This window comes from Vipera ursinii, assembly GCF_947247035.1.
Source record: "Vipera ursinii genome assembly, chromosome: 3".
Classification (NCBI taxonomy): Eukaryota; Metazoa; Chordata; class Lepidosauria; order Squamata; family Viperidae; genus Vipera; species Vipera ursinii.
In genome coordinates this window covers 62,434,197-62,449,458 of record NC_139516.1, presented here as the reverse complement: position 1 = coordinate 62,449,458, position 15,262 = coordinate 62,434,197, and the positions used below count along the sequence as shown (strand labels likewise).

The 15,262-nt window shown below is 41.6% G+C and overlaps 1 protein-coding gene across 3 annotated transcripts; it reads right to left on the bottom strand.

The window, feature by feature from the left end:
• Positions 1–936: 936 nt before the first annotated feature.
• On the bottom strand, positions 937–15,198 carry CPT2 (carnitine palmitoyltransferase 2). Of its 3 annotated transcripts, XM_083359027.1 has the most exons (7): positions 14,902–15,014; positions 12,656–12,708; positions 10,981–11,061; positions 10,256–10,362; positions 8,637–8,845; positions 4,694–5,998; positions 937–3,343 (listed from the first exon to the last, which is right to left on the bottom strand). In XM_083359027.1, the coding sequence occupies exons 6-7, from the start codon at positions 5,982–5,984 to the stop codon at positions 3,012–3,014; spliced, it is 1,623 nt and encodes a 540-aa protein (XP_083215153.1). In that variant the 5' UTR covers positions 5,985–5,998; positions 8,637–8,845; positions 10,256–10,362; positions 10,981–11,061; positions 12,656–12,708; positions 14,902–15,014; the 3' UTR covers positions 937–3,011. The 3 variants fall into 3 exon arrangements, with proteins under 3 accessions (XP_083215153.1, XP_083215152.1, XP_083215154.1); XM_083359026.1 differs by lacking the exons at positions 8,637–8,845; positions 12,656–12,708 and having other exon boundaries at positions 14,902–15,198; XM_083359028.1 differs by lacking the exons at positions 10,256–10,362; positions 10,981–11,061; positions 12,656–12,708; positions 14,902–15,014 and having other exon boundaries at positions 8,637–9,408.
• Between the last annotated feature and the right edge of the window lie 64 nt (positions 15,199–15,262).

Sequence of the window (15,262 nt, the reverse complement as noted above, 5' to 3'; positions counted from 1 at the left end):
GAGGGAAGGCTGCTCCAACAAGCCAGCATCCTTTCCACGCATGAGTGGAAATGGGGATTCCCTTTCAAGAAGGGCCAGCCTCCCTCATGCAGGACTGGGAAGTGCTGCTCCCTGCCTCCTCTTGCTCTCCAGAGATCTGTCAAGGCAGAAGAAGGAACACACACACACACACACTCCAATCTTGGAGACTAGGAGGCTATCTACATCTGAGCTAACAAACTACCAATCATGCCTGGGCTTGGGAAGAAGGCCCTTTCCATTCTCTGCACATGCTTGGCTGCAGATGTTTGGGGAGGTGAAGAGCTTGTGGGGCAATGAGATGTCCCCACATCAAATTAGCTGGTGCAACTTGTTCTCTCCTGACCCAGGCATTTCAAGTAAGCTGCGCTGAGTGAGCAGCATTGAGCTGACCACGCCCACTTGGTCACGCCCACCTGGCCCCCTGAGGGCAACCATAACGCTGATGTGGCCCTCAGTGAAATTGAGTTTGACACCCCTGATCTAGGCTGTTGACAAAAACTAAAAAGGCAAGGATTAAAGAATGCAATGGCTTTTCGACCCTCATGGGTGTCAAACTCAATTTCATTGAGGGCCGCATCAGTATTGCGGTTGCCCACAGGGGACCGGGTGGGTATGGCCTGGGTGGGCGTGGCCTACTGGGTGGGCATGGCTAGAGTGCGTATGGCCTACTGGGTGGGCGTGGCCAGCAATACATTATTCGCATCAAGGGTGCCTATGGGGGCCTGGGCAGGAGTGGGACAGATCTGAGGGTCTCTGGCAGAAGGAGGGTCTCTGGGCCAGGGCCAAGGCAGTGGGGGCCGTTCCCTCACTGTTTCCAGGATGGCTTCGCAGGCCACATGAAACCACTTTGTGGGCTGGATCCGGCCCCCGGGCCTTGTGTTTGACATGTCTGCTCTATAAAATGTCTAGCTACAAAATAAGAAAAAAGTTCCACTGTAAAAACAGCCGAAGTATCAAATAATGAAACAAAACGGCTGAATGCTTCTCAGAAAAGGACCGTTCTCAAAAGCCTTCCATAAAGCCAACCAAGTGGGCATCAGTCAAATCTCAGGAAACAAGCTGTTGATTGATTTCATATCAATCCTGTTGTATAATGGGGACCCTAAGCATCTCCTCTTGGGAAGCTGTGACTAGTTCTAGCCACGGGTAGGCAACCTTGGCACTTTTATGACTTCTGGACTTCAGCTCCCAGAATTGCTGAGTCAGCATGGCTGGTTCAGGAATTCAGGGTATTGAGGTCCACAATTCATGAAAGATCCAAGGTTGCCTACCCCTGTTCTAGGTGAAAGGGGTGGACCTGATCCTATTGTGAGGTAAAGGAATATATGAGCCTGTATTCTTGTGTTTCAGTGCAGAAATAAGAATTTTCTAAATGAGGAACCTTATTTTTTTAGGCAATTAATTTTACTTAGGCACCATTAGTTATAGTTATTTTGGTTTTTGTTTGTATGTAGCTTCTAGTAGACACATGTAAGCGGATGTACGTCGACATACAATGCCACATTTATTCAACAGGAAGCTTTCAGGATACATTCCAGCTGGAAGCTCTTGACAGAATGATATTTCAGGTAGTCCTTGACAACAACCATCATACAGTGACCGTTTGAAGTTACAACAGCACTGAAAAAAATGACTGGTCCTCACACTTATGACCATCATAGCATCCCCACAGTCGTGTGATGAAGATTTGGGTGCTTGCCACCTGGCATGTGTTTATGAGGGTTGCAGCCTCTTTAGATCATGTGATTACCATGTGTTGACCTTCCCAGCCGGCTTCCAAGGAGAAAAGTCAATAGGGCAAGGTGAATTTGCTTAATGACCACGTGATTCACTTAACAACTGCAGCAATTCACTTAACCGTGGCAAAAAGGTTGTAAAATCAAGTGTGAGGCATTTATCAACTACCTTGCTTAACAGTGGAAATCCTGGTCCCAATGTGGCTGTAAGTTGAGACTACCTGTCTTATCATCCCTTAAGCTTTCAGAGCAGATAGGGATGTTTCATGTTATTTCTCCATGTATGCCATTTTATATGATTTCCACCCCATTTATTTGGGGAGAATTTTTTTTTTTACCAGTGTGTATACTATATCATATTTTTAGTTACACCGAACACCAGGGTGGGCCTGATATACCTAGTGGTCAGTGTCTCAGCTAAGAGTTTCACTTCGAATCGCACAATTCTGTCATTCTCTGCAGTAGTTAACTTCAGTTTACTAGGCACAGAAATGGGCATTTTTACAAGATTTTTGCTTGTGAGGAAGGAAGACTAAATGGAAACAAATCCTCTGTCTTACATTCAAGGTTTTGTTTTTTTTCTTCCTCTTGGGTAAATTTGGTGCTTGCCTTATTGAATATTCCTGTAACTGTTTGTTGTAAGAATTCCAAAAATTTCACTTGAGTGTCACAAGGCAGATCTCAGGAAGTACATGAACATTTCTGCTCCAATGAACATGCTAGTCAAGATTTCTTTCCTTTTACAAAAATAAATGTATAATACTGAATTGTCTTTTGCATAAAGCCTCACAAAAGGGGTGTTGCTATCTAAATGTCATCCACTCATATAATAATAAAGTTGTAAGGGACCTTGGATAGTTAATGAGTATTAAAAATTAAACATATATATTAGCAAAGATCAAATGAATCCTCAAAGATGTATCAAGCAGACATACTGCAAGACCTTCTGTTGGCTGATAGATAGTAGACAACACTTTTTTTTATAATTGAAGTCAATTTATACTCAGAGAGTTGGATCTAGCCTTAGTCATATTTAGAGAACAGTCATTAAAATCAGTGTAACAACTTAGTCACGGCAAATGTTAAAACCCAGTGGGCTGGCTCTTTAACTCTCTTTACATTATTTTCTTTTTCTCCAGGCCTTAATCTGTCATTTTTAAAAAGGAGAAACAAGTCATAGTCCAGCTAGATTCTAGAACATTACCCTTGAGCCAGAGGAAGTCACACATTTAAGAAAGCCAGCCCTGCTCTATCTTAATTACTAATTTGTTTCCCTTCTAAAATATCAAAAATATCATCTAGTGACTTGTGCACACACTGCAGGAATTCTGGTACATTCCTAGATGGATAAGCCGAAACATTGCACCCGATCCAGTTATCCCATATGCTATAACCTAAACCGAATCCATCAGGCACCACCGGCCCAAATCCACCCAGGATCACAGATGAGCTGTTCAAAGTACTTGTGGAAAGAATGTTATGATTAATTAGGGCATAAGCTTGGTCCTTGTAAAGATCTGGCAAAGAAATTCCTTGGGATTCTGCTTCACACCGCAATGCAAAGAGGTGACGATCAAATCCCTGACCTGTCAAGAAAAATACAACAGTGAGTGGCTCGGCAAATGTCACTACTTTTTCTAAATCCTATTTTATGACACATACAAATGGCACAAATGGCTCTTAAATTAAAAACTATTGTAAAAAAAATTATGTGATCTTATTTAAATAAGCCCTAAATTAATTTATTTAAACAGTTTCAGTCACTATATTAATCTCTTTCAGTGCCCAGGAGGCTTTATGCCATCTGAAATGTTATTGAGTTAATATCTCAGTGACTTCTGGTGCTAGTGAAGATTAATATGCTCTTGGTAAGGATACCACTATATAAAAATTAAAGCAGAGCAGTAAAACACAGGCAACATCTTTTCTTTTCTAATAAGTGTAAAGATTTGATTTTTCCAGAGGGAGTTTCAGAACTGATTCTGGAGCCATTCATGTAGGATTTAGATTTGCTATATTAATGTATTGCTTATTTTTTAATTGTTTTATTTTTATTGTATATCTGTGATATACAGATAAATTGCCTGGAGACCACCTGGTTTGAAGTAGCACATACATTTTATAAAGAAATAGGTACTGACCTCCCAGAGGTTATTATTCCACAATAATTCAGTTTTAACCTGTTTTCAAAAAACTAATAGCAATGTGTCAATTCCAGAAGGAAGATACTCCAAAGCACCACAGCCATGGCTGAAAAAGAGCACTTCCTGATCTCAGTCCCATCTCTATCCCTCTTCTAAAGATGGGGCACCCTAAGCGGTTTCTTCCGGGATGAATATCTCAAAATGGGTCAACCTCAATTGGAAAGGGAGTTCCTGAACACACCTAAGTGCCAACCATAAAGGGCTTTATAGGACAAAACCAGCATTTTGAGTTTCGCCCTACTGGCAGATGGTGCAGAACCTTCAGAATTACTACCAGTTAAGCCCTAGGATGGTATTGTGCACCAGATAACACCCAAGCTGCTCTGTACTGAAGCAGCGATAGGTTCAGGATGGTCTTCAAAGGTAAGCTGTATGTGGACTGCTCTGAAGCAGTCCCAACAGGTAGTGAGGAGGGCATGTTGCCAATTTGCATAACATTTACTTCTCAAAACACTATACTGAAGTATTTTGTAATCTTGGTATATAAATCTATTGTTGTGAGCCTTCCAGTCAGTTGGAGTCAGGCAGCATCTAAACTGAATGAATGAATCAATTCATTGATCAATGAACTCAATGTTATCTAAATGACATTTTGCAATTGGATGAAGTTACTTTTTTAAAAAAAAGCTATATGGCTGCACTCACATTTGTTCCACAAAGAACTCAACGTTAAGAAAACAGCTGCAATCAAAGCAAGGCTGAAGATCACCACAACTCCCCAGCTATACTAACCCAGAGCAGCTTCTTTTGTGAGTTGACCGTGATACGTGGAGCACTCTGTGATCATCTGGCGTAATTCCACAGTACTGTGCTTGGACTGCCTCTTGACTAATGCCTCTGAGCATGCCTTTGTGTAAACCGAAGCAGGCCGGATCGTTTCAGTGCGACCATGTTTGAATGCTGCTGTGCTACAAGATTCATAGGTGGCTACAGTCTGCCCATATTGCCTAAGAAAAGCCAACTGGAAGGCAAGCTGGACGATGGCATCAGGACTCAGCTTCTGGGTCTTTATGAATTCCTTGCCTCCTCTTTCAAACCGGATGGACTTCAGCGTTAGCTTTTTCACAGTGGCATCAAATTTTTGCTTGGCTTTGGTAATTCCTTCTTTTAAGGCATCGTTCAGTTTAAAATTCAGCTTCTCTACAGCTCTGTGCGAATCGCAGGCAGCTGGCAGAGACTGAGGAGTAACGGCAGGAGTCTCGGTGCTGTCTTTAAAGACTTCGTTTTGGAACCTAAGCATAGCTACACCATCTCCCCAAGCATGCTCAAAGTGAACTGCTGCAGAGCCATCTTTAGTTAAAATAAGATTAAACGATTTGTCGTACCACCTGTTAGTGCCATCGCCATGGAGCATAACACGAGACAAATGGTCGATATCTTTAATTGGGAAATCATCAAGGCACAGACAGAATATGGCTGAATCCACTTTCCTTAAGGCCTCCCCATTGCCATTGTCAAGGAGTTCCTGTCTCAGAGTCGCCCAGGTGTCTCGGTTTTCGGTAGTTAGATAAGCAAGAGGAGATGCTGGAACCGCAGCATTGTCCGAAAGGATGAATTTTAAATGGGCTTGAATTTCTGAGGGTTTCACTATATCGCCATTTTGGTCTATCACGTCAAAAACATAGAAGTGGCCATTTCTAAGCACCAGTAAATGCCTTGCATGGTCATCTGTAAACAGCTCGTCTTTCTTGGGTTTAGGCAGCCGCGTGGAATTGAAAAGTCTGAAGTATTGCGACATGTCTAGTGGGTAGGCATTCATCATATAGGCACCAAACCAGGAGAGAGAAGAAGGCACCAATCGAATAAACTTTTTGAACCCGGGAGTGTCGCTTTTGGACGGGTTCAGATGAAACACCTCTGGTTCTAAGATGCCTGCCCGAAGAGTCTTCAAGAAACGTAAAGCAGAAACTGTCATGTTGGTGGCTTTCACAAGCTGATCGTTGTATTCAGGTTTGGGGTCAGGACTGAAAGCCATGAATGGATTGAAGTTAAGAATAATAGGTTCCCGTGCCTGAAGATACATATCAAACCAGGGACCTGAAATTAAGAGGCAACCATAGAAGTAAAGTTCACGTATCATTAAGTCCCTTTTTACAAATATGTAATCCCTTAAATTGGGGTAGAGTTGGGGCAACTGGATGGAGCTGATTGTTTGCTGGCTGGAAGCCCTTCATGATACAATGCAGAGTTTGCAGCAGATATTTTTTCTTTGCGTCCTGGGAGAGAAACATCTGCCGTTACCTAGGATTGAACTCTCAACCTTCCGAGTGGGAGATGAGCATTTTCACCACTAGGCCACCACGCCGCTCTTCAAATGTCATTAACATGGGATGCTTATGTGAGGGACTCCAGTTAAAAGCATATTTAATGAAGATCTATGGCAGGGGTCTTCAAACCTGGCCCTTTTATGACTTGTGGACTTCAACTCCCAGAATTCCTCAGCCAGCCAGTTGAAGTCCACAAGTCATAAAAGGGCCAAGTTTGAAGACCCCTGATCTATGGGATGTAGTATAAAACTTTCCAAGTTAGTGACAACTGAAAACAGAATTTCTTTTAAATTTCCTGCCATTAATTTAATATGGGGCATTCGTTTTGCATCCAATGCTCATTTACCATTTGCTCTCCTCTTTGTTCATTTATCATTTGTCTTCAATGAAAAAAGACACATACAAATACACTCTAGCTTTTTTTTTTACCTTTTTGCCCATTGCTTCTGCTCTTTCCTGTGTTTTTCTTTCTTTTTTTTTCTCCAAAAGTTTCAGTTCCCCAGCAAAGATTTCACTTCTAATTCCTGGCTTCTTTCTATCCACTAAAGTAACTGAATTGTATACTTGGCATAAAAAGTGTGGGATTTCTTCACAAATATGAGGACTACAAAAAAAAATATTAATACTGGGGTAATCGCCTGCAGAGTCTGAAACTTCAGACAAATACATTGGCATAAAAGTGACATTCCTGTGCTACTAATTTTTAATTTTCACAGGTTGATGACAGAGGTTAGCAGTAAACTATCAGAAAACAAGTCTACAACCCAAAATCCTGGGCTCTACAGAACATGATAAGGAAGTAGTAAATAATGTGCATTTAGACCACCAATTCTGCTCCAGATTAGGACAGAGTTGCTGCCTGCCCATATGAAATGGAATCAAGCAATTTTGTGTGATTTTGATTTGCAAGAATTACCTTGGATTTCCCACTTATAAGTAACCATTTTCTCTCAGTCAACTTTCCTCGGCTGCTGCTTATTAATTGCCCACAGAAAGAGAGAGCTACTCCACTATCGTCTTCCTAAATTTCACCTAAACAGATAACAGAGCCTTGGTGGAGCAGTGGGCTAATGCCTCCTTAAAGTAACACCAGCTGCCTGCAATTAGTGCAGGTTAGCCTCCCACCAGGCTCAAGGTTGACTCAGCCTTCCATCCTTCCGAGGTAGGTAAAATGAGGACCCAGATTGTTGGGGGCAATAAGCTGACTTTGTAATAATGCCGCTTGGGTGTGTGTGTGAAAGCCCTAATAATTCTTGCCCTGTACACCGCCCTGAGTCCTTCGGGAGAAGGGCGGTATAGAAATATTAATAAATTAAATTAAATTAAATAAGCAGGCGTATACATAGAATGAAGGCTACTGCTAAGCTTGTAAGCCGCCCTGAGTCTTCGGAGAAGGGCGGGATATAAATGGAATTTTAAAAAAAAATCTTTTAGCATTTTATTTCAAATAGAAGAAAAATAGGTGGGGTGGGGAAGAAGAATAATGATACAATTCCTTCCATTTCCACATGACACTCTATATTTTGCTTCTGGACATTTTGTTTTTTTCATTCAGTTTATATTCATTATATTCATTCAGATTATAATTTGGCTAAGTTTTAATGCATAATCACTTCTTAGTCTACTCTCAAGCAAATAGGATGGGAAGGATAGCATTTTAAATCCACAAGTATTTAATTCAGAGACTTGTTTATGTACTGTGTAATGAGTCACTCTTTCACAGAAGGATTCAGCTGAGAAATAAAACAGTCAAATGTGAGATTTCTATCAATAATAATTGGCATGTGGTATACAAACATGCTGTTTACCCTAGGCACAGACAGTCCTCAAGAGTTTGCTTAATGACCACAGCATTTCCTTAATAAACCACATGACCATTATGAGCCTGACCATTCCAGTCATAACTCAAGGACTACATGTACATTTTAGATGCCAATATCATACATGTAAGAAGAAGAAAAAAACATAGGAGTCACTGGAGTCATAAGACAAGTTGGACCCAATTTTACAATAATTTTTATGGCAGTCAGTAAGTGAATCATGCAGTTGTTAAGCAAATCCATCTTCCCCAATGGGCATTTCTGGCCATAAATCAGCAAAAAAAAAGTCACAAAGCATGATCACATAACCATGTGATCACGTGACAGCAGTTGTTAAGGAAATCTGCCTTCCCCACTTGACTTTGTTTGTCAAAAGCTACCTGGGAAGGTCAGAAATCAGGTTCATGAGACCACAGGACACTGCAGTCGGTCATAAATGTGAGCCTGTTGCCAAGGGCTCAAGTTGCCATCACGTGACCAAGAGGTGGTGCAAGGTTTGTAAGTGCAAGTACAGGTCATAAGTCACTTTTTCCAAGGCCATTCGTAACATTGAGCCTATTAAATGAACAGTCATAAGTCAAGGATTACCTGTAAATTAAGTTCACTAATCTAAATTCTATAAATGTTCTCTTCCTTGCTGTTCTTCTATTTTTTTTTTCTCTTTCATTTTTTTTTTGTCTTATTTTTGCTGTCTCCTTTCTTTATGTTCTGGTATTCCTCCATCTGCTGAAGTAAGTTTCCTTTTCTTTATCTCATCCTGACTGTTCTCTTTTTCCCAAACCATAAAGTTTAGCAGCCTGCAATAGATTAATATTTTGTTGGTAATGGTCATTAAGTTAGTATGATCACTCTTTTTTCTACAGACCGTATATTTTATTTCTCAGATTGGCATATGGAATCGGCAGTACATGAAATTTATAATACAGCAGTTCTTCAATTGTTTGAACCAATTTCTCCATTTCCCTATCTCAAATAATTCCATTGCCCACACACCACACACACACACACACACACAAACACACAAAGCCAAGAGTTTTGTTTTGTACCAGCATCTCTGCAGCAGCAATCTGGATTCTCAACTCCCAAGCAGTTAGAAATTGCTCCATTAGCCCCAAACTATGCTCAAATTACCCCCAGTTTGAAAAACCACTGCTATAACGAATAAAATAGCATCTTTTTTCCTGCACCAAAAAACTTTCCTTCTCATTTCCTCCTTCCCTACTTGAAGAGTATTTAAGTAAATAAAAGGCAACTGCGTGGTAATTAGGTCACCCTGCTTTCCTCCTAGAGATGCTAAGAGTTGAACCTGCCACATTCTGCATGGAAAGAGATGCTTGTTCCACCTATCCACCCTATTCTCTTCCATTCTCTAGATTTAGAAGAAGGAACCTAATGTATCTTACAGCTTCTCTTGGAAATTATTCTGGGGCTCCAGGGTTTTGGCTTAAGACTAAATCCAACCCAATCTTTGTGGGGACACACATTCAGCTTTGACTCAAGAAATTCCATGTATGGAACAGAAGTTTCTGATAGCCCAAACTGAGACAAATGTCTTTGAATGTTATGTCCAGGCTATAAATTTTAATTGTTCTGTGTAGAGAAGTAACAGTGAAGAACGGCCAAGGACATCAGCAGTGGTGAGGGGAGAAAAGTCACTGGGAAGACTAGAGTGGATATATAGCAAGATAGGTTATGTAGTACATGAAAGGAGAGGGAGGGAGGGAGGGAGGGAAAGAGAAATGGGGCATGCCAGGGAAATATATCATGCTGTGAGCTACTAAGGCAAGGAATGGAGAGAAGTAGTAATCTGTACAGCTTTGGCCTATTCCCTGCAGAAAAATCACTCCAGGATCCCTCCAGATTTAATTTTTCTCTTGAAACCTGGAACAACCAAAAGCTCTTGGCCATTGGTTCTGCTGAACTGTGGATAAACTGAAATGGTTCGAGAAAATGTTTGGAACACACAGATCTGTTCCTGGTTTGAAAGAAAGTATACTTTCCATTTCGTGCACACTCCTAAAGGAAACGTTAACCATTGAAAATGCAAACAAGCCTCAAAGCCAGTTCCGGACCTGTAGCTTCAGCCCTAGTTAATGAAAAGGAAGATCCATTCTTTGCTATCTGCTGGGTTAGAACTGATTCTTAATTGAACAGTTTAAGGAAAAGACATCAGGAAGATAAGTAACATTTCACAATCATTTTCCTACCTGAAATGTAACTAGTATGTTTGTTTTGTTTGTCCTTTGCAACCAAATGATCATGCAATTCTCTCCCAATGCCATTCTCAAAATTGCCAGCCAGTTGTTTTGTTTTCCTAAATTTAAAAAAGACACAGAGGAGGAAATTTAGCATATCTCTCTGATATATACAATATTTTGAGTGAAAAGGAAAAGTATGCTGCTAAATAATAAGGCTCTGCTAACCTGATATAATGCAAAGTATAAAGAAGATGACCTTGATTATGATACGGAAGAACTGTTATCTAGGCAAAAGGAGCCCTGGTGGCATGATGGTTACAATGCAGCCTAGCAGGCCAACTCTGCCCACAGCCTGTAGTTCGATCAAGATTAGCTCAGCCTTCCATCCTCCTGAAGTCAGTAAAATAAGAACCCAGATTGTTGGGGGCAATATGCTGACATTGTAAACTGCCCAGAGAGTGCTGTAAAGCACTATGGGGTGATATATAAGTCTAAATGTTATTGCTATTGCTATTTAGATCTGCATTTGAATTAACTTCTGAAATGCAAAGGGGAGAAAAGTGCTATTTAGAAGGTTTTTCTGAGACTGCATAGATTAGTATTGTCATGAGTCTCAGTCAGCGCAAACAATAGTCAGGAGAACGGGAGCTATAATGCAGCACATCTGTAAGGCAACTTGCAGGCTGAGATAGGTACCTAGACAGGATATCAGAGAGATGGAAGCTTGTTCTTACCTGAATTGATCATCATCCAAAAGAGGTTTCTGAGCATTCAGGTATCTTCTAATTGTATCTTCAAGTTTTGGAATGGGCAAACTAATAACAAGAGGAATAAAATATTGAGTCTGTGAAGTTAAAAAAAATGTTATCACAAACTCTCAAGAAAAATATGTTGATAGATTAAATGGTCAAGCAGTTTTTAATTTAAATACACGCTCCGAAGCAGCTGTAACACTATAACTTATATCTATGCATAATTTATTGATGATACAAAGTAGCATTCGGCTATTCTGAAGTAATCAAATTAATAAAGAAACAAAAAGAGATTCTATTAATCATAACCTATAATAAAGTCTTACATCAGAAAAATGCCTTCCAGACTTAAAACAATTTGATCAGTATTTCTGCATAAGTACAATGCATAAATAAACTCCAATCCCACAAATAAACCAGTGAGCATTGAGCACAGTAACTAAGCAAAAATAGTTGCATATTGTTGCATATTAACAACTGGGAAATGGAAAACAGGAGGAGGAGAAGAATACTGTACAACTGGCTCAAATGCTTCCACATTAAAATTTAAGTTAATATTTAAGGTATATTGGATGATGTCTATCTCTTTTGCCATGGTAACCTCTATTTAGGTTACTCATTTAGCAGGAACAGTAAAAGGGCAAAGTATGCAGTGTTGAATTCACTGCTATTTAGACAACTAAATAGTACACTTTGACCTTAATAGAATAATCCTAGGTAAACTGATTTTAAAAGTCATTGTTCAAGTCATTGTTTACTCCTGGTGATGCCTGGACTAGTCCCTGGAATTTTCTTGGCAACATTTTTGCAAGTGGTTTGCCATTGCCTTCTTCCTAGGGCTAAGAAAGAGTGACTGTCCCAAGGTCACCCAACTGCTGTCAGGCCTAAGGCAGGTCTAGAACTCACAGTCTCCTGGTTTCTAGCCTTAAGCACTACACCAAACTGACTCTCAATTTAGAAATGAACAATGCATAAAGTCAACAAAATAGGTACAAAGGCATTAGTAATTACATAGATACATAGAATCAGTCCTTAAAAATTGTAGGGAGTAGTCCAGACCATCGCCAGGAGTCAAAAACTGACTTGAAGGTACAACAAATTAAAAAAAATAATAATATATAACTCTGAATAGCAATGATGAGAATCATGTCCTGCTTTTAGCATTACCCTTTCACCTACATACCATATTTTATTCTGGTCTTCTTTCATTACCAACTGCAATGAAGCACTTGCATTTTCCCTTTGTCATTTTGAGCTCTTAACACAACTCTTTGCTGTGCTGTAATTTAGAATACAGACGCGGTGGCTCAGTGGGTTAGGACGCTGAGCTTGTCGATCAGAAGGTCGGCAGTTTGGCGGGTCAAATCCCAAGTGCCGCGTAACAGAGTGAGCGCCTGTTACTCGTCCCAGCTTCTGCCCACCTAGCAGTTCGAAAGCACGTAAAAATGCAAGTAGAAAAATAGGGACCACTACGGTGGGAAGGTAACAGCGTTCCGTGCGCCTTTGGCGTCTAGTCATGCCGGCCACATGACCACGGAGACGTCCTCGGACAAGCGCTGGCTCTTCGGCTTTGAAACGGAGATGAGCACCGGCCCCTAGAGTCGGAAACGACTAGCACGCATGTGCGGGGGAACCTTTACCTTTACCTTTAACTCACATTTCAGCTTAGATGTTCTTGTGAGCAATCCAAAAGCTGAACATTCTCTTAATCTGGAGTTGAATTAAACACACGCTCCAAAGCAGCTGTAACACTATAACTTATATCTATGCATAATTTATTGATGATACAAAATAGCATTCGGCTATTCTGAAGTAAGCAAATTAATAAAGAAACAAAAAGAGATTCTATTAATCATAACCTATAATAAAGTCTTACATCAGAAAAATGCCTTCCAGACTTCCTGTCCTCTCATGAGTTCACAGAATTTGCTAGCATCAGCGCAATCCAGCTATTAAGACAAATTAAAATCTTTGTTCTGAGGTCACACATTATACTACTGTACTGTATGTTTAAAAAAAAAGTTTAACTTTGCTGCTTCAGGTGAATGATAACTGCAGGAAACTCATTGGTATGTTATGAGTATGAATAAATAATATACATATGTATGTCCAAACTGCATAATGAGGATAACCAGCTATCACATGAATACTCAGAACATGTCCACTGCCCCTGGTGAACTGGCATCCTATGCAGCTTTGAGTCCCTGGCAACCTGTCAGACATCTGGGTTCAAAAATGATGTAGATGTAGCTTTCCATTTATCCTTGAGTTCATAAAATACAAGCATGACTAATTTCAATGCAAAGAGATCTTCCTTATGGATTTCTGCAAAGTACTATCTTGTTCAAAGGCTTTTACTGTATGGTATGCATGTAGCACTTTAGTAGGGATTATGGTGATGACTCAGCAGGGACTGGGATACTATTGGCTGCTGTCAATTGTTTGCATGGGAGGAGGGTGAAGGCAGGTACATCACTTGGCACAGCAATTTACTTAATTGATGAAGACATTTTTTTCCCCTACACTGCCTTGCAAAGTGGTAGCTGGTAGGCAGATCACCTTTCTCAACAATCTGCATCCATGAATCAAGCTCTGCAGTGGATCAAAAGGGACTCTCCTATGTTATTGGGAACTCCCCAACACTATCTGATTCATGAGGTGGGCTGACAGACTCTGCCCCCTAAAGTGGAGGACAGTCTTCAGCACTCGCCCAACATATCAGATCTTAGGATGAGCCAAAAGGTAGGCAGAAGCATAAAGCCCCACTTATCCTATAGGTCAAGTTCAGATGATGGCTAAACCCATTTGTCCAAACTTATCTCCTCTCCAAGTTCACCTTAAGAAGGCAATTGGTCAATGCTCCCCGATTCCTGAAGCAAGAAATTTGTCAAATCACTGCAATTTTCTAGCATGAAACTCTTACCAACCACAAGCCTGCTTCTCTATGGAGACCAGTTATGAAATGGAACAAACTGTGTGCTCTTTGAAGACCCAAAGATGCCTCTTCCAAGAGACAACTGGACTTTTGTGGTGGGGGGAGGGCGTCCTTTCCTTCAAAAACGTTTCTTTTCTCACCCAAGAAGCTTGGATGCGAAATGGAAAGATTGGTTTGAGAAGCAAAACGTTTTCAAAGGAGGAAAACAAAAAACACAAAAAAAACTCAGTTTGACTTTCGGAAAAAGCCCTTTTGGGACAGGGCGACGCTTGAGAGAGTCTCCCTCGGCCCTTGCTCTCTGAGGAGTTTGTGCCGAGTGCCACAGGAATGAATTTCTAAGGAAATCGCAATTGGATATAGGGAGCTTCCGTGTGCGACTTAAAAGGTAAAGGTACCCCCACACATGTGTGCTAGTCGTTTCCGACTCTAGGGGCTGGTGCTCATCTCCGTTTCAAAGCCAAAGAGCCAACCTTTGAGGACGTCTCTGTGGCCGGCATGACTAGACGCCAAAGGCGAACAGAACGCTGTTACCTTCCCACTCTAGTGGTCCCTATTTTTCTACTTGCATTTTTATGTGCTTTTGAACTGCTAGGTTGGCTGAAGCTGGGACAAGTAACGGGCTCACTCTGTTAGGATTCGACCCGCCAAACTGCCAGCCTTCTGATCCACAAGCTCAGCGTCCTAACCCACTGAGCCACTGCGTCCCTTAAGGTACAGCTTATTTCGCGGCTTCCCCCAAACCCAGCCAGTGAGAAAAGCAGTCTGGCTTGTGTACCTAATTTCCTGTTTGAAAGAGGGGAGGGAACTGGACGCGAGGACCAAAGGCCACTTCGGAAAGGCAGTCGAAGGACACGAAGAAGCAAAGCTGGAAGGGATCGAGGCCGAAGGGCCACAGGACCAGTCCCGGGGGAACCAGAGACCACAAGCACTGCTCTTTCACCCCAGTCTCCAAGGAGGCACTTCCTTACCGGGGCAGGCTCTTCTGATAATGCATAGTGGGGACGATGCTGCGGTGCAAGTACTGGGAGAACGCATCGTCTTCTTGGCTGTAGTTTCTTCGGGGCCCGAGGAGGAGAGGCGGGAGCCAAGCCCTCCGGAAGCGGGAGAAGGAAGAAAAGAGCAGCGCCCCGGTCACCATGGCGGTCTGGATACTTTCCCTCCCGGTGGCGGAAAAGGAGAGAGCCACCCATCGGTGCCCGCCCCTGGGAGGAGTTACTTCAGATCAGAAGACGTGGGGACGGCTCCCGGTGGCAGATCGCGCACCCCGGACTGCTTATTAATAATAGGTCGAATTGCTGGTTTTAAGCCTCTCTCTCTTTTTTTCTCTCT

Coding starts and splice junctions, on each gene's coding strand:
- CPT2 (XM_083359026.1), bottom strand. CDS start 15,071: ATGGTGACCGGGGCGCTGCTCTTTTCTTCCTTCTCCCGCTTCCGGAGG. Junction 10,363..10,980: donor TTGGATGATGATCAATTCAG/GTAAGAACAAGC, acceptor TTTTAAATTTAG/GAAAACAAAACAACTGGCTG. Junction 5,999..10,255: donor ACATACTAGTTACATTTCAG/GTAGGAAAATGA, acceptor TCTTAATTTCAG/GTCCCTGGTTTGATATGTAT.